The 22,419-nt window shown below is 33.4% G+C and overlaps 1 protein-coding gene across 4 annotated transcripts in view; it reads left to right on the forward strand.

Annotated features, from left to right (window-relative positions):
- LOC108910727 (protein kinase C-binding protein 1) overlaps window positions 1-20,188 on the forward strand; it is a 49,093-nt gene extending 28,905 nt beyond the window's left edge. For 2 of the 4 annotated variants that reach the window (XM_018715426.2, XM_018715427.2), the window contains exons 10-14: window positions 941-1,390; window positions 1,521-1,798; window positions 9,137-9,347; window positions 9,476-9,541; window positions 18,410-20,188. In XM_018715426.2, the coding sequence (XP_018570942.1) occupies window positions 941-1,390; window positions 1,521-1,798; window positions 9,137-9,347; window positions 9,476-9,541; window positions 18,410-18,706 (1,302 nt within the window). In that variant the 3' untranslated portion in view covers window positions 18,707-20,188. Of the gene's footprint in view, window positions 1-940; window positions 1,391-1,520; window positions 1,799-9,136; window positions 9,348-9,475; window positions 9,542-11,357; window positions 11,424-18,409 lie in introns of those variants that run through there. The other 2 variants (XM_018715428.2, XM_023455004.1) reach the window with 2 other exon arrangements.
- Window positions 20,189-22,419: the final 2,231 nt, after the last annotated feature.

Consider the following 22,419-nt stretch of genomic DNA (forward strand, 5'->3'; position numbering starts at 1 on the left):
TTATTATTGAACTTTTTGCAACAAACGGGATTGCATAGGGCCTACTGTGAAGTGCTAAAACTCTATGAACTAGTATTAACAATTGCTGCTAATAGTGTTCCTGTAAAATGCAGTTTTTCTGTATTTAAGAAATTTTGTCATAAATTCCACACGGGAATACAAACTTTCAGAACTATCTTTGTTGTCAATAGAAAAGGATGTACTGAAAGAGTTGTCTGAATATCCCAACTTTTATAATGATATTATTGAAGAATTTGCTAAAAAGGATACAAGGATAGAATTACATTATAAATAGGTCAGTTACAGAACCTTTTGAATATCTTTATTGTATTCAAAGGTTTGTGTTATTCTTAATTGAACATTGAGCTTTAGATTAAGTATATCTTTTTTAATAAATCACAAAAAGCTATACTTATAAAACAGTGCACATAGGATTTTCAAAATAATCAAGCATTTATCTATGTTATACATTGGCAAGATTATATTTAGAATATACTTAATAATGTACATGTTACAAATCTTAAACAAGCTAAAACACTTTCTCATGCTGCTTACGTTTTAAATTAAATAATAATATTAATTATCCCACCCTGAAAAATGGGTTAAACTTGAATCTTTAACAAATTCATCAACACACATAGTAGACTATTATATATCGTCCATTTTTTTTTAAGAATGATTTAGTTTACGTAACCCTCCCGGAGTCACCCCTACAGTTAATATTCTTCATGGCTACATATAAGTTGCCACTTTGTTATTTTAGTTTAATTTCAGTGATACATTTTGTTTACTACTAACGATTATATTTATATAAATAAATAAATCTACCTAGATTAAAAATATAAATTGAAACCTTGTACAGAGCCTTCATAACATAGATATCAACTACTTTTTTATGTGTACTTTTTGAAATTTCTGTAGAACATCTATTTGATTCCAGGTTTCACCTGTTGTCTGTACAACTGCAGCTAATTCTTCTCCACCTCCGTTAACGCACACATTACATAAAACCATACCGGTTGCACCTAATGTAGTAGCGTCTCAGAATTATATTCCACAAAGTGAAGAAAGAGGTGATAATTCCGTTAATACTAACGCAGACGCAAATAATACACTTATCCAGCCAGTAACGGCTACAAGAGAGTCAAATCAGAGACCAGATACAGAGAATAATACTAATCCTACTGTTGAACCAGCACAAGATGATGAATTTACTGTCCTTAATGGTTTATTACCTGAAACTGTTAGTAGGGCAGTAAGCGATTTACTCCTAAGAGCTCCACCCAAATTAAAACCTAGACCTCCAGGGCCATTAAGCACAATATTTGATGAAGGGATACCTAGCTCTGCCGGAAACGTTACTGCCAAAATTAACGCTGTGGCATATAGAGTAAGTGATTTGTTGTGTTTATATCTTTTCAATTATATTTATTTATGTCACTGTAGATAGAGCAAAATCTTAGTACAGTCCAATAAATTATATTCCATGATTGTGAAATATATCTTCTGATATTTTGCAGCTGGGAGATTACTTCCGAGGTATGTTAATAGAGACCCTTGAAGACCTCGGCAAGTCTGCCACTCCTGAAGCTAAAATAACAAGTCTGCAAATGGAAATTGAAGCTTTAAAACATCGTCACAGCGTGGAAATGGCAGAGATACGAAAAAATGTTTGTACAATCCTTAAAGATATACAAAAAAGTATAATTGAAGATAGAGAACGTATTATCGATGAAACCAGAGCTGCTTGCGAAGCTGAGACGATTAAAAGAGTTGAATTGTCTAAATCCAAACAATGGTAAGTTAAAAATAAATTATACATATTTGTTTTTGAGAGTCTTAAAATTGTTTTGTGATTTTTTTATATGCATAAATCGAGGCATATGTGGGTTGTCATTCCCGAAATTAAAATGTAAGGAATACGTGAAACGATTTTTTTGTTCATACTTTTTGAATTGATAAACTGTTAATTGAAAGCAAAAGTGGGCATTATCTAACATGATACAAATAATAAAATTGTAAATGTGAGAATGCTCCGAATATATCCCTCGAAATCAGTCCACAGAAAGTGGCATCCGCAGAAATTGTATCTTCAATATGCTGTGAATTTAAGGGGGAGTCGCGATTCACTCATTATAACAGATCAACATGGGAGTCACTATTTCCCCTTCAGTTTAGTATTTAAGGAGTTTTGATAGATCTCTTGCGGGGCAGGCGGTATGGGAGGGAAGCCTATGCTTACACACGAGAGTATTCGTTGCAGTACCAACCTTACATAAACTAATTTGAGCGAACTAAATATCATGTATGTGAATTAAATTTATACAACACATATTAGCTTGCATATATTTTTCATGTTTAATGCATGACAATTAACTTTTTATTTGAATAAAAGTGTTTATTTAAAACTATGGGTGAAATCTGGCAACATTGCACATCAGTATGCCCTAGTAGTAAAAGTTGGATCAACTGTCAACTGTGCTTAGCGCGTATACCGTAAACATGAATGAACATATACGAGGTCTGTTAGGAAAGTATCCGACCTTATTTTGTTTTATGAAAACCTGATGGATTTGAATCAAGCGCACTTGCATGAGCTTATCTTGAACCTTTGGGTGCATGCGTGAATTTTTTCCCGTCTGTCTATAGCGTCAGTCGCAGGCAAGCAGCGTTTGAGTGAGACAGTGTGTAGTGTTCTCGTTGGTTTCTTTATTGCAAGGAAAACGACGGAACGACTGGAGCAAAACTACTGCATCAAATTTTTCCAGAAATTGGGCGACAGCCAAGTGGAAAGGATTCGGAAGATGCAGACAGCTTTCGGTGATGATGCTATGGACATCACACAGATTATTGAGTGGTACAACTGGTTTAAAGATGGCCGCACATTGGTCCGGTCAGCCATCAACATGCTGAAATGACGAAGTCATTGCCAAAGTGAATGCTGTGGTGATGCGGGACCGTCGTATGACTATCCGAGAAATTGCGGAAGAGATGGGCATCAGCACTTTTTCGGCACATTCCATTATGACCCAAGATTTGGTCATGAAGAGAATTGCAGCGAAATTCATGTTGAAGTCTCACAGGACTTCATGAACACCGTCATCGCTGGTGACGAGTCTTGGGTGTACGGGTACGACCCGGAAACCAAATCCTAGTTGTCACAGTGGAAGCATTCCATGACACACCAAGACCAAAGAAGGCCCACCAAGTGTGCAGCTATGTCAAAGTGATGCTGACTATTTTCTTTGACTCCCGCGGTGTGGTACACCACGAGTAGGCACCTCAGGGTCAAACAATCACCAAAGCGTACTACAGGGATGTCCTCAGACGGCTACGTGATGCTGTGCTACGCAAAAGAACGGGGTTGTGGTCAACAAGAGATTGGCACATTCATCATGACAATGCTCCAGCACATTCATCGCATTCAGACTTTTTTGGTGAAAAACCAGACTCCTGTGGTTCGACAAGCTACTTACTCTCCTGATATGGCCCCCTGTGACTTCTGGTTGTTCCCCAAACTCAAGAGGCCATTGAAAGGAAAGCGATTTCAGACAAGAGAGGACATTATGACTGCAACGACACCTGAGCTAAACTCCATGCCGAAGGAGGCTCTCTCAGAATGCAGCACTGCTGGGAGAAGTGTGTGGAGTCTCAAGGAGACTACTTCGAGGGTGATTAGGTTTCCAATGCTCCAGGTATGCCAGTTTGTTTTTTTTTTGGCCAAAGGTCGGATACTCTTCTAACAGACCTCGTACATCCAACATACAAAGGAAAAGTAAAGACTGAAAAGCAATATAAAAGATGTTTAAAACAGATAGAATGTGGATTGATGGGAAAATAGCAAAATGTGCAAAAGGAGAATCCATGTGATAACTATGAACTATCAAGAAGCTCAGTGTATGGTCACAGAATATCCTAACTACACAGAAGTGACATAAACGGCGGCTCCTTTGATGTTGGCGTGGTGAAAATATTCGACCTTGAACGGTGGTGAACAACATGTTACACTGAGAGAAAGGTTATCAGAGATATACTGAAAAAACAGTTTATAAAACTTACTTTGAGATATTAAGCCTTTAAATTTTTATATGAATGAATAATATAATCCATAATTCCACTACAATTTCCAATAGCTTGTGGCATAAAACAATCAGTTGGACATAAATTATATTACATTGGTTGTCGATGTAAGGCATGACTTTATGCTTAATTAAAAAAAAGCATTTGATTTACACATGATACGCGTCTGTTACTACTATAATTAAAAATTTCGTGTAAATGGGACATAGTTACAAATAAATCGAAATACCACAAAAAAAATATTTATTTTTTAATATTAAATACACATTATTTACTATTCATAAGTAATGGCCCATAGAGAAATACTAGATTCTTTACCTCAAAATATTACGATTGGAGCCAACATTTCTTAATAAAATGTTGATAATAAAAAAGATACAGGGTGTCGAAGTTAGAAATTAAATTTTGGTAATAATTATGTTATTGAATATAAGAATGTAAAAATTTTTGGCGTAAATGTTTTTGGTACGAGAGATCATCTGTTATTTATTTCGATGTATTTTCTAGAGGGCACCACATGTGTGTGACGTAAATGTGAGTGTAACTTTTTTTACGAGTAACGTAATGCTTTTAAATAATGAGTAAGTTTTAAGTAACAAGTTTTTATTATTAAAAAATCTTAAAAGTAAAGAATCCAGTATTTCTCTATGGGCTATTACTTACGGACCACCCTATATTTGTAACATTTTATACAAAGATAACAAATAAAGTTTTCCGAAGTCCACCTTTGAACAAATATTTTTGTTCAAAATGTAGCTCGCAAAGTCGATAATTATGTGTCTGGATTTTTCTCGAGAAGATCTTCTCTATTGCACGCTCTCAACCATGCTGAAGCTCTAAAAGGAAATTGTTTAGTTTATTTCATTCAATACTATTTAGGTAGGTATATAATGTACATAAATTTAGATTTTTATTAATTATCAAAACATATACTTAATGATTCTAGTATACATTCAATATATTTCAAATTTTGTAATACATAGCTAATTATTACACTACCTGCTCGAGTCTTCGGGTATGGAAAGAAACTTAGTTCTCTACCAGTTTTGGATGGGCACCCTCGACAAAAACAATGATAACCCCCTCGACGATACATCACAAATATTATGTCTGTTGTCTGTTTAAATAGTTACTAATATTAATCATTCACACTAAGTCTAGAATAAATAAATACTAATAATAAATACACAAAAGTGAAGTTGGATTGAATTATCGATTGCCTAAATAAGCTTGGTTCTTTGACGGAAAAACAACATGTTTCCATGGCGATTTTAGCACATGCTTACTGGAAATCGGCTTACGCGGGAAACCACTTTGTCGCTTCTGTGTAGTTAGGATATTCTGTGGTATGGTAGTAAGACGTCGCCTTGTCGAATTAAAGGTTATGTCAGAATATCTATACTATACTGTTCGTTTTGCAGAGATCCTTTCAATTTTTGTTTCAATTTGCTATTAATATGCATTTGATCACAAAAAATTTATTTAGTATTAATTATTACTACATTTGTTTTCGACTGCAATAATTTTATAGTCTATAATCGAGCTATTCAAATATAGCACGTCAGTCGAAGCGTTATATACAGCATTGCCATATTTCCTTTCATTGGGTCAGATGTTTGTTCAAAATTGTCAAAGCGTTATGTATTCATTCCATTATCGTAATAATTACATTGTAAGTGCATATTTTTATTGTTTTAAAATGTTTAGTAATATTTAATTCTTTAATTACAATTTTATTTTCTCGATTCTAACTATTTTTAAGAGCAATACTCATGTTTGATGAGAGTTTTTTCCCAACTCTCATTCTTATGGGATATAAGAGAATAATTTTTGATATCATTTTTCAAAAAAACTATGTAGACAATCGATCTGATATTTTTACATGAGGCAGTTTGCATATTTATTAACAAATTTCAATTGCTTTGAAAACTTTTTTACCATTTTCTTTCGGTATTGAACCTCCTTAAATTCAACATTTTATGAATTGTAACTAGTCAGGTAACAGTATGTGTTTTTTCTTATAGTTTAGAATGCTTTATGGCTTTTGTCCAAACCAAGTGCAGGTATACTATCTAAATGATTATAATGATATATCGGATAGTATGAAGGCATTCATATGTCTAAAAGAAAATCGAATGAACCATATTTTCTGTTAGGTCGAGTGAGTCTGCAACTTTAAATGACGTTCAACCACCTGATACACATTTTTGAATGAGTAATAAGGCTTTTTCGCTCAAAATAATGTTTGCCATGAACGCTATAATTGCGGTTCCCACACTAATGGTATTATTCACATCACAGATTATTTTGTTTTGGCAGTACATATTTATTTTTGAAATTATGCAGGATGTCTAGAAAATGGTGAGCAATCTTTTTGATAGGATTTTGCAAAAATTAAGGTCAGGTTTATACAGGGTGTCTCATAATTAGCTGCCAACCCTGAACAGGCCGATTCTATGATCAAAACTAAGTAAAAACGTTCATATGCACATGGGTCCGGAAATGCTTCCTAAGGGCACAGGGACCCATTGAAGAGGGAGGAATGGAAATCATTTTTTTGCAATCTCTCAATCGCGTTGTGATAAATGAATGAAATTTGGTATACACAGCTAAATTTTGATGAGCAATTTGATGGACTAATCCATTTATTTCCACAAGGTCCATTGGGGTGGGTACGAGGGGCCCCTTGGTACTTTGCGTGTGTAACTTTTTCATCTTTGACTTTTTAACAAATTGGACAGCAAATTCCGTTTTCCCGAACTGTTTTACGTTAAAAAGGTACTCTTGTTTCAAATCGTTATCTTTAACGGTTTCTGAGAAAATCGCTCTTGAATTAATCCCACTTTGGTCAATTTCATAGTAATTTAAACAAAAAATAATAATAATAATTTAATACGTAATCAGTAATACACATTATTGATGTAGAACAATTATGATATGATGATTTGTTTATGGCTTTTGCGATGGTAATGCTGCGCGGCAGAACGCGAGTACGGCAGAAGGTTTCCAAACAGAAGGCTGACATCAAGGAGGACATTCCTCACTGTATTCCGCAATTTAGCTGCAACCGTCACTTTTCGAAGGGATCATAAGATGGAAACTTAATTTTGATAACAGACAACAAGCTATTTTAAAAACTGTTCAAAAAACCCTCCACCTTCTCTGATACAAAGTCTTGCCCTACGTGTAACACTTCTCGAAGCTATTAAGATGCTAAAACGGTTTTGACGAATTTCATTGGCTGCATCATTGATACGCTGCAGCAATTCCTCACGGGTATCGACTTCGGTGGCGTAAACTTTTTGATTTAGATATCCCCAGAAAAAGAAGTCCAGCGGGGTTAGGTCGGGAGAACGCGGCGGCCAAGCTACCGGTCCGTGCCTCCCTATCCACCGTCCAGCGAAATTTTCGTTTAGGAAATTTAGAACATTGCGACCACTATGTGCCGGGGCTCCATCGTGTTGAAAAAACATGTTACGTCGTAAATTTAGAGGCAGATCATCGAGAATTTGGGGAAGATTTTCTTGAAGTAAGTTTAAATAAAGATTTGAATTGAGACGTTGTGGAATTTCAATAGGTCCAATCAGAGTGTCGTGAATTATTCCCGCCCATAAATTTATGGAAAACCGTTGCTGGAAGTTTGTTCTCCGAACAACATGTGGGTTCTCTTCTTCCCAATAATGAGAATTATGAAAATTTAATTTTCCATTTCGGGTAAAAGTAGCTTCGTCACACCACAAAATTTTGGAAGCTTGCTCGTTGTCCAGCGACAAAATCCAGCGACAAAATTGCATACGTGGCGCAAAATCTTCTGGTATCAAGCCATGTACACGTCGATAGTGATAGGCATGTAGACCTTGTCGCTTTAATATTCTTCCAACCTGAAATGTTAGTAGCACATCTAATCAATTCTGTTAAGGAAATCTTTAAGATATGTAGTACCGTTGGCCGAGGAACATTTATTTGCCTTGAAATGTTCCGTATGCTAGTCGTAGGATCTTGTTCAATAGCGTCAAGGACCTCCGCTTCCCTATTAATCCTGGGACGTCCTTGACCCGGTGCCTTTCGAAAAGTGGCGGTTGCAGCTAAGTTGCGGAATACCGTAGGGAATGTCCTCCTTGATGGCAGCCTTCGGTTTGGAAACCTTCTCCCGTACTCGCGTTCTGCCGCTGCAGCATTACCATCGCAAAAGCCATAAATAAATATCATATCAACTAACTCTTGTCCCGTAAACTCTTCCATTTTTTTCGCTTAGAACTATTAAATTGGCAATCGGGTTGACAATACTTTGACATAAGAATACCTTGATAATTTTGTTTAAATTACTATGAAATTGACCAAAGTGGGATTAATTCAAGAGCGATTTTCTCAGAAACCGTTAAAGATAACGATTTGAAACAACAGTACCTTTTTAACGTAAAACAGTTTGGGAAAACGGAATTTGCTGTCCAATTTGTTAAAAAGTCAAAGCTGAAAAAGTTACACACGCAAAGTACCAAGGGCCCCCCCGTACCCACCCCAACAGACCTTGTGGAAATAAATGGATTAGTCCATCAAATTGCTCATCAAAATTTAGCTGTGTATACCAAATTTCATTCATTTATTTCTCAACGCGATTGAAAGATTGCAAAAAAATGATTTCCATTCCTCCCTCTTCAATGGGTCCCTGTGCCCTTAGGAAGCATTTCTGGACCCATGTTCATATGAACTTTTTTACTTAGTTTTGATCATAGAATCGGCCTGTTCAGGGTTGGCAGCTAATTATGAGACACCCTGTATATTTATATAAAATCGATTTTTTCATTATGAGTTTTTTGTTAAATTTGGATAATTTTAATATAAAAGCTATGTTACTTGAAATTATTTCTACTGGTTTATACAATTTATTGATAGGGCAGAATGCCCTGGGCGGTCTTGGCCTCCAAAAAAATATATGGGTTTCTTTAATTTTTATTGCTATTTTTAAGATTTTCATATTTAAGTGAAACAGGTGTATTTGTAAATTTCAGACTATATTACAGCGTACGCAGTCTCATTTAATTTTTATTTTTACTAGGTGTGCTAATTGTTCTAAGGAAGCACAGTTTTACTGCTGTTGGAATACAAGTTATTGTGATTATCCCTGCCAACAGAAGCATTGGCCGCAACATGTGGGCAAATGTACACAAAACATAGAAAAGGGTAATAATATTTCAGCACCTCCCAATCGTCCTTCAGGACAGCAGTTAATCTTAAGACCTGCGGCACCTCCAAAACCTGGGATGGGGGTGAGTTTTATACTTATTCATTGTGGCACGTCACAATATTAAAATGTTATTATTATGAAATGTACAACTTAATATCAATAAACTTTGTTAATAATTATTTTGTTATGATTATTATTATTTATTTTCAGAGAATTGTTGCCAAACCTACCAAAGTGTACATGAATAGAAATGCGGGAACACCTAAAACATTTAAGGTACGTATTTATATTCTTAAATTAAAAAAAAAAATACTTGTTTGACATCATAAAATGAAAAAAATATATATTTATTTCGAGTAGAAAAAATTAGTTGAAATCCATGGAAATATTTTGTTTGGTGAATATTAGTTTTCAGTTCTTATTTAACAAATGCGAAGTAGTACTGAAAATATGCTTCTGAAAATTTAAAGTAAATTCAATAAGTGATTTGCAAAGTATACGAGTTTGAATTATACCTCAAATTGTAAACAACTGGCAGCATCTTAACGTATTAAATCTTGCAGTGTTGACAATCTAACTAATCGTTTTTTTTTCTCGGGCATTTCATTCTTCAGGGATCAACAAAACATGGCTACTGCTGTTTTTTATAATGTCTCATAACAAGCAGTTTTATCATTTATAGACTAGGCGGTATCTGTTTTGGTTTAGGTGATTCGTCTATCCACGGAGATTTTTGGCTTTTTGGCTTTTAAATATCACTAGAAATGAAAATTTTTCTAAGCACATAAAAAAAAAACGTGGGCTTAACTTTTGACGGCACAATATGTTAAAAAAATTCGAAAAATGTCATATTTTTCTTCCTATTGCAGTTTTATCATTTATAGACTAGGCGGTATCTGTTTTGGTTTAGGTGATTCGTCTATCCACGGAGATTTTTGGCTTTTTGGCTTTTAAATATCACTAGAAATGAAAATTTTTCTAAGCACATAAAAAAAAAACGTGGGCTTAACTTTTGACGGCACAATATGTTAAAAAAATTCGAAAAATGTCATATTTTTCTTCCTATTTAATTATGTATCTTTTCAAGAGTTGATTTTAGGCGAAAATGGAAGAGGAAAGAAATGTTTGCTATTAAAATATTTACAAAACATGTCTAATTACAAATCGAATGAATCATGATTATTATGGTAAAAATCGAACAAATCGCAAAAATGGGGTTAAAAAACAATACTTTTTAGGGAATTTTTTTGGGGTATTTAAATTGGGTATAGGACCTTTATACTTGGCTCGAAAAAAATTCATGTTATGTAGAATTATCACACCAAATTTCATCAAAATCGGTTCGATAGATTTTGCATAATAATTTTGAAAAAAAATTGCAAATTTTCAAAATTTTGCACAGCAAAAACCAAGGTCCTTAGATACTTGAAAATTTAATCACATGTAGAAGGGCTCTCAAGCTTTCAAACTTTTTTTGAAAAATCCGAATCCGTCAATTAGGAGAGCTCTGGCGCTTTTTAAAGCAGGTTTTAAAAGTTCTTGGAAAGACGCTTCTTTAAAAAAAAACAGAACGATTGGTCAATTAGTTATGTAGTTATAGTTAGTTACACTAAATGTACTGGGACATCCGGGCAAATTTTTCGAAAAATGCCTTTGGTATTCCGAGTACTTACCAGGTCTAAGGTTACAATACTTTTCTTCATTGGCAACCTACTTTAAAACGTGTTTAAAGTTATTTATGCAAGGGAGAAATTCAAGAAAATCGTACGGGTGGTGGTGGTGGGGGAAGCAGAGAGCGCGGCCTCTTCGGCCTGCTCGAAATTGAATCGGCCCAGATACCGTCTGGACTATTATAGGCTTATCAAATTTCTAATCTTTTACGAAACCTGTTAACATTGTAAGAACTCTCTGATGAATTACAGTCAAAATTCCTTACTCGCGGGGGATGCATTCCGGAAATGTACTGCCAATACGGAGTGGCATTTTATATGGAAATATAGGGGATACGTTCCATTGTTGTAAAATAATAAAAAAATCTCAATAAAAGTAATTTATTGAGATAAATTTTAACGATATTAATTATTATTATCAGTTTAGGCAATGGTTTAAAGAACTTAGTGATTTTTTCTGGTTTTGCAGCCAATAAAAGATCTTTTACATCGGATTAATATTCAGCTGTGACATTATCAATTTGCTTCCATAGACGGATCAATTGTCATGAAGAAATCACAAAGCACATTTATCATTCGTAAACCTTCACTCAGATTTTTTAAGTTTAATGTCACATTTATCAATAAGGCCATAGTGGCATGTGTAAGCGAGTGGCGTCAGCGCCGACTTTTGTTAAAGGACCTTTCAGCTTCACGACACTAGTTTATTTATAAATATTTTGTAACCTACTTGTTTATTTTGACAAATAAATACACATTCTAAAAATAAAATATGTATCGTTAGTTTTGAATCCACGAATACAGAATTTTTCACCCGTGAATACGGGAAGTGGTCACAATTTTTTGGTTCGCAAATCCGCGAATAAGAAGCTTTGTCTGTATATAAAAAATTGATAAATGAAATGAATTATGAATGATGAAAGGGTCCATGCAGGAAATTGCAGGTGAAAATTAATAGTATCACTGCCAAGACATAGCCTCTGAATGTAAAAAAAAAACGGCAAAACAGTCAACCTTGGTTATAACATACTTGGCTACAGTGTATCTTCAGTTATTTAACAATCTAATTTGCTAAATCTGCTATACTACTAAAATATAGATTAATGCATTTACTAAACTATTCGACTGATTTTTTTTATTTTGTTGTGGACAACATAAGTTGTATAACAATAGTCAACTAACAATAATTACACTTAACCTAAAGTGCATAACAGCAGTAGAAAAAAAATTCAGATACAGTGGAACTCTGGTTATCCGTGATCTATGGGACCTAGCGCGGCATGGATAATTGAAAAACACGGATAATCAAAAGATAAGAAACGGAGCAATACATAGGAGGTAAACATGCACAAAATCATTGAAAATGCAATTTAGGTACATTTATTTTAAGTACCTAGCTATACTTTTTTAACCTCTTAACTGGCACACAACGTTTACGTTGGTCAGTAATGTAATGGCACCTCAAATTACTGCTAGCGAACATATTCGTCATATTCATTGCGCATGGGCGCGCGCGAATATATACGCTTTATTCATTGTAAAGTAGGACAAATAAAGAATGAGAATACATAATAATGAACTTTATTGGCAGTACTAAGTTTAACTTACATAAAAATAGCGACATTATTTTGTATGATATATACCAAAGCATGGAGCCGGACATAAGCCGGTCCTGCAATCCAGACACCAATATCTCGATTCTTTTCATATTCCCTTTTCTGTGCATAATACGCATCTTTTAGTTGGTTTTTCTTTGTGGGTTGTGGGCAGAATAATCGCAGGAAAATGCCTTTCAGTATAACGTGTTATATTACTAACCTTAGAGCGCCTTGATTAAATATTTCTTGCTTTCCCATATTTTGCTATAAGTTTCTCCGCCAGTTCGATGATAAAAGTTAATCTACTTTTCCTGCCTCCATTTTCTTATAAATAGCTATTTAAAATTGTAATATTGAGCATATGCAGAAAAATTTTTTTGTAAAATTATTTCAAATGGGTTCTGGACATGGAGTAGAAATGTAGGAGATTGTCAGCTAAGTCCACTCCACCCATTTGTTTATTGTAATCTAATATGACGCTTGGCTTTCTTACTGTACCCGCTCTTCTTTCTATTTCTATCATACTATCATCATGTACAGTGCTTAGCATCGTTATATCTTTTTTGTCTTTCCACTTGAGAATCATAACTTTACGCCTAAACAACGCAACAGTTTCACCTTTTTCTAACTTTTTGTTTTTTATTTCTGGTTTAACTCCTTGTCTGTTTGTTCTAAGAGTACCTATACAGTCAGTCCTTTGTTTTAGTAATCGTTGAACTAAGTTGGGGCTTGTATAATAGTTGTCTATAAAAAGGCAATATCCTTTGTCTAATAGCGGGTCCATCAAATGTAAAACAACTCTTGTTGCCAATGGTTCCTGATTATACTTATTTCCATAGTCTGTATCCTTTCCAGTATAGACCGTAAAATTATAGACATAACCAGAAGAACTTTCGCAAAGTACAAACATTTTTATACCAAACCTCTTTCTTTTGGAAGGGATGTACTGCTTCCATTGAAGGCGACCTTTCCAACCCACGAGTGACTCATCAACAGAGACGTTTTTGTCGGGGGTATATACAGACATAAATTTAATTTTTAGGTGTTGCAAAATGGGATTTATTTTGTATAATTTTCTATCGGGTCGGTTTTTATCCATCAGGTTGTTATGAGCGAAGTGCATAAACTTTAGTAGTAAGTGAAATCGCCTTTCCGTTATAATTTTGCCAAAGAAAGGTGTTTCAATGCTTTCTCGTCTACTGAAATACAATTCATAAGATGGTTTCAGGCACACTCCTTGCAAAATCAATATTGCAATAAACGTTTTTATTTCGTCCGGGTTTGTGATTTTCCACTTACGAACTCTTGATTTGGGTCCGATGTTCTCATGATTTTGAAGAATAAACTGAATGGCGTATCTACAATTACAAAATACAATTATGAAGTGAGAATTATAAAGTTATTAGAAAATAAATATTATGTGTTTGTTTCTTCGACGATTATATTTATAATAGTGTCATCGAAAAATAATTCAAATATTTGTAATACATCATCCGGATCATCAATCGTAGCTTGTACACCAGAATGTGCTGTGAAGGGAAAATAAGGCCTAGGAATTCCTTTTTCCGACCAAGGCACATCTGAGAAAATATCCTCAACATCAGACTCCTCGGACGAAGATTCGTCACTAAACACATTATAATCACTTTCGCCAGATGCACTGGATTCCGATTCGCTTAGGTCGAGACTTTCGCTCAGATCTGACTCAGAGTCGTTCGATAAACGCCTTCTTTTAGATATGATGCTGCCCTTCCTAATGTCCAAGTGTAACTGCTGTGTGTTGCTAGCGATATGTGGTAAAATAAGGAAAATATTACATGAAATTGTAGACCAAAGGGTGGGGATGTGTATGCCTTACCACAGGCGAACATATTCGAATTATCCATTAATAGCCCCTCCAAAAATGGGATCGCGAATATATTTGTGATGAACATAGTAACATGACTATATATACGCGGATATATTCATCATATCCAGTTAAGAGATTAACAGTCAATCATTTTGGTCTGTTTTTAACTTTTTTTGTATTTCTTTATTTTCTGACGTATTTTACGTAAGTCTAAAATGTCAACTTACTCAAAATAGGCTAATAGAAAATTTGCAATTTCTGCAGATTAGAAGTGTTGGCCACAACAAATGATGTTATATGGTCTTTACTGAACAAAAACAGAAAATAACGCGTCATTACAAATTCCTAGACATAGCATGGATAATCCACACCCCAGACAATCCGCATACGGATAATCGAGGTTCTACTGTAAAGAATAAAAACACTTATTTACTAAAAATGTTTGTTTAAACTGAAATATCGTTATCTGATGAGACTTCAATTCACAGAGTGAATTATTATATAGTCTTAAATTTAAACAACTTGATGTTTAACAAATATTTTACAAAGGATTCGAATGTTATTACATTGCCTAGTATTTATTTTATGAATATTTTTATTTAAAATTAAACACTGCTTACTTTTATATACGTACAGACACATTTAAAAAATAAATAAATACAGCCAAAGCCGCTTAATGTGGACAGTTGCCTTATATATGAACAAATTGCCTTGGTCCGGAATCAAACGAGGATTTTGTATACTGAAACACTCCGCTTAATGCGGACAAAAAGTCGGTTAATACGGACAGCTTAAAAAATTCAAAAGCACGGAGCAAGAAAGTAGATGAAATACCACCAGTTCAATTACCAGCCATAGCTCCGTCAAAATTTTAGCAAGATTATTTTTACAGACGAGCAACGATGACGGTCCAGTCCAGTTAAAAATTTGTTTAGATTATGTGGCTAGAAAAGGTCTTGACATTGAAAAAGCAAAAGAGCATGGATGGAATATGAAGTAATTACCTAGCCTGAGTTTACTTTTTTGAATTTTCATTTTTAAGTACAATATCTTTGTACATACATATGTACATATTGTTATCATTCGAACAGCTGCTTAATGTAGACAAATTTCGTTTCCCTGATGTGTCCGCATTAAGCAGTTTTGACAGTATATTAAAGTAAAGGCACAGCAAATAAAACAATTTTATATAAAAGTATTAAATTTCTTTAATATATCTACATGTACAATAACTAGGTATACCAGCAGTCACTCTTGAATAGAGAAAAGCTGTAAAAGAGTTGTAGTACTTATAAATTTTGCACTCTGCTTATATTAAAAGTGCAAATTAAATATTATTTTATATGGCATGAATGAGATATTAAATAATTGGTAGGAATTGTGATAATAGTAAAACACAAACCATAATAGACATGCCAGATTAGATTTACACAACTGCAATAATATGCAGAGACGTATTTTCCTAAGGGCTAGGGGGCAATTACCCGGGGCAGCCTGTTCCTGAGGGGGCAGCCCTAGGGCCGTCCTTCGGGGTTCTTTGCTGACATTTTACATTTACTAACAAGTACTGGGGCGGCCAGGGCACACAATTTAGAAATATGTACCTGATAATAAGCACATTTCCTAAATACTAAAAATAAAAACAAATAATTGAATAAATGTTAAAATTTACTAAAAACCGCCAAATTAGTCTAATAAATTAGAACAAGTTCTATTATTTAATGTAATTTTTCGGCTAAATTATTGAAGCTGGGAAATTTATCACAATTTATACAGGGTGTTCTTGAAAAGGATGGACAACACTTGACCACTTGGATGAAAATAAGACTATTTAGCCTGACTTACTTATATACAAAAGTGCACACCTACTGAGATATAACCTTCTAAATACAGAAAAGATAACCTATTTTTTTTTTCAAATAATTTGAAAACTGTTTTTCTTGGAAACTTCTAATTTTGTACATGTATTTTTTTTTATATAAGGGCAGTGTAAATATAGAATTTGGTGAGAATACATATACTGGATGTTCACTTTCTACTGCCTGTGCGCCACTGGCTATCTCGTAATTTTTTTGTGTGTATGCCAGTGACGACAGAATTTATATTTTTAAAAATAAGCACTATTTTAGAAGATTTTTTGCCAGTTTAAGATAATTAGGTCAGTCTAGTGCGAGGTGCCACATAACAAAAAAACATTCATAACAATAGTTAAAAGGTTCAGTGTCAAGCTAGGTGTTATTTTTAATTTTAGCTTACTTTGTTTTTTAATATCTTCTTTAATATGGCTGCAATTTATACTTTTCATGAACAAACTGATATGTTACTAGTTTTGGGTTATTGTGAAGGAAATTGTTTGCTAATGTTCAAATATATGCTGAATGAATTCCTAATCGAAGAATTCCAAATTACAAAACATTTGTTAATGTGGAGAGATGCCTTCGCAAAACAGGACGTTTTTACCTGTAACATTAAATTGTGAACTATTCAGCTGGAGGAACAAATTTTGGAAAGGATCGAAGAAATTCTGCAAGTAAAAGGCGTTTAGCGGCAGAGGTTGGCTTTCAAAAATTTCCGTTAATAGAGTATTAAAAACCAGTTATTACATCCATTCCACCTTTAATCAGTTCAAGAACTTTTAGTTACCAATAGATATCATCCATCACGTCTTGCTTTCAGTCAAAGTATTCAGGAACTCAGAAAATGGAGATGATAATATCCACAAGAAAATCCTGTTTACAAACGAAATTGCCTTTACTAGAAGGGATATTTTTAATTCACATAATGAACATGTTTATTGAGATGAAAATCCATATGGAATCAGTAAAAGACGGTTCCACCATGAATTTAAGATTAATGTTTGAGCTGATATTATTGGTAGTATTTTAATTGCTCCTGTTATAGTACCTGCTATACGCTGATCGCAAGAAAATTATTTAGAATTTCTCCAATTAAGATTACCCTATCTGCCTGAAGAGTTACCGATAACACTACAAATTAATACGATTTTCATGCATGAGGAGGCCTCTCCATTTTGCCTTATCAGTAAGGTAATACATACTTAAATGAGCACTACCCTAACACGTGGATAGGTAGAGGAAATAATGTCCCTTTAAAATGGCCACCTCGATCCACGGACCTAAACCCATGTAATTATTTCGTTTGGGGAGCGTTGAGGACCACAGTTTATAGCTTTTTAGTAAATACAGAAAACGAATTATGGGAAAGAATACTAAATGAAATTAATGTTATGAGAGGTAGGTAATGGATAAAATTCATTTTAATGTCCTAAGAAGAATTAATGCCTGTGTTCAAGAACAAGGAAATCACTTTGAGCATTTACTATATTATTTTAATATATTTTAGGTTTATTTAAAATGTTTATGTTGACTTTAGTTGATATTGTCTATTTAAAATACTATTGATTTTTTATTTTATTAATTGATAATACTAAGATAAAAATGTGTAGTTAATTTTTTTAAGTGAAGTTTTTTCATCATTATTCCCTGCTTTGAGGCTGCAGTTACAAATTATTTTTTAGTAATCGGAATTTTTCCCTATACTTGATGTATAAAAATGCCAATTTTACTTGAAATCCAGGCAAAAAATCTTCTAAAATAGTGCTTATTTTTAAAAATATAAATTATGTCGTCACTGGCGTACACACAAAAAAGTTACAGAATAGCCACAGGCGCACAGGCACTAGAAAGAGAACATCCTGTATATGTATTCTCACCAAATTCTTTGTTTACATTGCCCTTATATAAAAAAATATGTGTACCAAATTTAAAGTTTCTAAGAAAAATAATTTTCAGATTATTTGAAAAAAACTAGGTTATTTATTCTATATTTAGAAGGCTATATAAGTGGGCGTGCACTTTTGTATGTAGGTAAGTTACGCTAAATAGTCTTATTTTCATCCAAGGAACCTGTGGTGAAGCATTGTCCTTTTCAGGGCACCCTGTTTTTTTTATTGCCTATATTCACATTCACGTTTCTAATTCCATCGATTCATATTTTTGGGTTGCAGCAGACTCTGACAACAACAGGAAATCATTTGACTGTAATAGAAACAACACCAGGAAACTATGAATTAGTTGGAAACGGACCCATAACTGTATCTGGTAAACTGTTAGCAACTAGTTCCGGGATATTTCATCCAAAATTTAAAACAGCTAATGTAGTGACAGTAGCTTCCCCTTCATCTAGTGGAAATACAGACCAAAGGAATATTCAAAGGATTAACACTAGTTCTGAACCAACCAATCCTGCCACATCCACAGCTAGCTCATCTGTTACCACCGTAGTAGATGACGATTCTGATTAGTTTTCTTAAATTAAACTACAAAAATTCTAACTTGTCATATATTATATTGTTGAAACAGTAAGTGCATACAAGTTTTTGAACTCTCATGTTTTACAGATTTAAAACTTTATTTTTATATATTTTTTTTATATATAAAATTTCGAGTGTAAAAAATAACGAATTCAAGCAGTTCATCTAAACCCACAAAGAGATTGATTACAAAATATTTTGATAATACAAAAACTTTAAAAAAGTAAACTTTATTCAAAGTGAATCAAATTTAACCACAAAAAAAAAGAGATTTTCCTGATAAACTATGGTAATGCTTTATAATGTTTTCTGTGTACAGCACTGTATTGGTTTGAATTCAAGATCTTGTTTTTTGTAATATTTTTGTTGTGCATGGGCAACTGCACAATTTGAAGTACCTTTATTATTTTTTTTATAATACAAGGGTGTAGGTATGAATGTTTTTATCTCAACTTTTATGTAAAGAAGGCATACTAGTTTGAAGTCTCAAAAATGGACAAATGTGAAATAGTGAAAATGTTATTTTTTTATTTAATTTATTGGCATTGTTTGAAGGTTTTAAGAGTTTCTAACAATGCAGGCAACTGGCTTTGTGTTTTCATTTGATCCGTACTTTTTGTGTCACTGTAAATGTGCAACCTGAACTTTTAGTTTATTTTCTTCTAAACTACATTTTTCATACTTCACACTAATTTGTATTATTTTAGGGATTAAACTACGATTGCGTCAGTGGCACAAAAAAGGGTCATTCCTCAATATCTACACTTTTATAATATAGAATATATTGAAGCAGCATCAAATTATGCAGTTCATGTAGCAACCAAACCAAATTTTTCTTCAAGAAGTACTAATAAAAAAATAAAATCCCATTCAAATTTATTTGAATAACATATTAGATGTTCTAACTTTTTATCAAACTGGCTACTTTTATATATATTTTTCTAAACTAAATTATTACACAATGTTAGAGAACTATAAGGAAGACATATTAATATTTTACAATAATTAATCTAAAGTAAATTTTCAGAATAAATAGTATTCTCTCTCTGAATTTGTGTTAAAATTTACATACAAATATTTTGACATGTCCCCACGCTAAGGTTTTTTTTTCTGTGTGATATACGTATACAAATTTATGTATAAATATTGGATAAATTTTAACTAGTTGCACTGAGCCAAACAAATTTGTTTCTTTATTGTGCAGCTAAATTTCTACAATGTAATAAAATGGAATGTATTCATTTATTGTATATAGTTGTATATTTTCATATGTTTATCGTTGATCTGATTTTTTTTAATTTGAACATTTATTGAAAAATGTAAATGTTTGGTATTTTAATGTTTAAACTGACATTTTCAATTTTTTTTTAATATATATATATGTATTAGTGTATATTACAATTAAGGTACATATTAGCTTTCGTTAGAAAATATTTCATGTTTAGTTTAAATAAAAACCGTTTTATATTTGTATATACATTTTCTTTTTTATATTGTTCCGAGTGGTTCACATAAAACTCTCTAACCTGTTAACAAATAGAAAGCCAGATAAAGCCACTTGATGGCATCAATTGAGCCCAAATAGATTTTTTCCAAAATAAATTGTAGAGCACTGAAATCTAATTAAAGTTTTTTTTATAGGAACTTTGACAAGGTTTGTCCTCATTGCCATTGATTTAAAACTAATTATGTCCTGTAAATAAATATAAAGAATTCAATAGTTTTTTGAAATATCGCATGAAGTAGTCGAATTTCGTAATACTTCTAAACATTCAGAATGAACTGAATTACTATTTCAAACAATAAAACTTATCTTAAATGAAGACAAAATCATTGTTAAGAAAAAATCAAAAATTAACTAAATTCATCTGAAAATTTTATTTTTTTTTTCTTGTACCTGCTATGCGATAATTATCTCAGTGGTAGCTGTTGACTTTCATACCAAGGAAAGTGGAAAAATTTAGATACAAAAGTATTGAAAAAAAATAATGATTGAGTAGTTTTATTTTAAGTACTATTGAAATGTAGGAAAAATGTGCTCGATGATATTTTTTATAGTGAAGGTCCATTCTTCTGTTTTTGTCCAAAATACACTTTTCAATTGCTTTTTCAATAAAGTTTGGTATTTCCCACCATTGATTTTTCAGTGGACTGCATTGCAAGTGCTGTAGTCCATCTTTACAATTTAAACTTTTACAATATTTAAAAAAAAAAACAAGAAACAATACGTAGGTAACAATATTTTACACCATAAATAAATTACATTTAATAAAAAAAAAGCGGTGAATAACTATTATAAACGTGGCCTCAATAATTTGGGACCAAGGGGGACTATCCCTCTTTGCCCTGCCTTATCTCTGTAGGCCTGGGCAGCCTCGTGAAGGTAGGCCCCGTCCATCGCCTACAATGACCACAAGCATTGCCGGTGTAGGCGCTTTGCGGGACCTCCTCTTGCCCTAGCTGGCCCCTGCCGGCAGGGGAGCTTCCTCTGGCGCTCTTCGTGTCTTGATTTTTCTTTCTTCGCCAACTTGTCTAGCCCCCCGGGAGGTAGTCGTCATGAGGAGTGGGTTTTTGGAAATAGCTTGTAACTAAGGCAGGGTTACCAGATTGGGCTACTTATCGCCAATTGGGCTAACTCAGATGACTTTCGGCTACTTGAAAAAAAAGCAAAAATAGCCAGTCGCCAATTTGGGCTATTTCGAGTTTTCACCAGTGTCAGCAATCTGTACAAATCGAATGTTAGAATAGTATATTTATATAAATTCTTTTTTTACTCACGACTTAAGTTTATTTTTTTCTCTTGTACATAGAATAAAAAATATTTTATTCAACTTATATTTATTCATGTTTTATATACCCATTTCTGTATTGTAGAATCATAGAATAATTGGTTATTTTATAAGTAATATGGATAGTAGAAGAGTAATCTGTGATAATAAAGTTGTTGTTTGTTGTCAGTTGTACCATAGGCAAAATAATCTAGTTTTATAATCATATATATTTGCCTTAGTTAACTAATTATTCCAGAGATGAAGTATTTATTTATTGTCAGAGAATTATTTTTTAATTTAAATCTAGTTCGACCGGTTTCTAGATTTTACTGCGAACTGTGAACCGTATATTTAAGCTGTGAATTCTGTAAACTGTTTGGATTTGGAAGCTTTTAGTAAAATGCCTAGATTCTAGGGACTTTAGCATTTAGCTTATTGCTGCCATCTGTTGAGTAGTAGCTAAATTACATGTATCAAGTTCAAAGTGAGCTCAAATTTTTCCCATATTGCAGCTACTAGATTATTACGACCATAGTTGTACTTGTATGTATTATATGTTCTGTGGTTGTATTCTTACCCTTACTTGAGAACAACAAGCAGTTACTCTATTTCTCAGGGTTGTCCACATACGACTAGAAAAGGATTGTCCCCAGACTCAGAACAAACTCAAACCTGAATGGTTTTAAACTTCAAATGTATAAAAATTATAAATAACGGTTTTTGTTACTAGATGTAGGCTATTTTGGGCTACTTTCAATTTTGGTTTGGCTACTAGCTTAAAAGAAAATCTGGCAACCCTGCCTTGAATAGTCTCCATGCTACCGTGCATGGTAACCACCCGAACTCCATGTAAACAAAATTCTTACAAAAATAAGAGGGCGCTAGTGTTCCATATGTCCCATAGGTAGAGAGGGGAGATATGGAACACTAGCG

This window comes from Anoplophora glabripennis, unplaced genomic scaffold (assembly GCF_000390285.2).
Source record: "Anoplophora glabripennis isolate ALB-LARVAE unplaced genomic scaffold, Agla_2.0 scaffold467, whole genome shotgun sequence".
In the NCBI taxonomy this organism is placed as follows: domain Eukaryota; kingdom Metazoa; phylum Arthropoda; class Insecta; order Coleoptera; family Cerambycidae; genus Anoplophora; species Anoplophora glabripennis.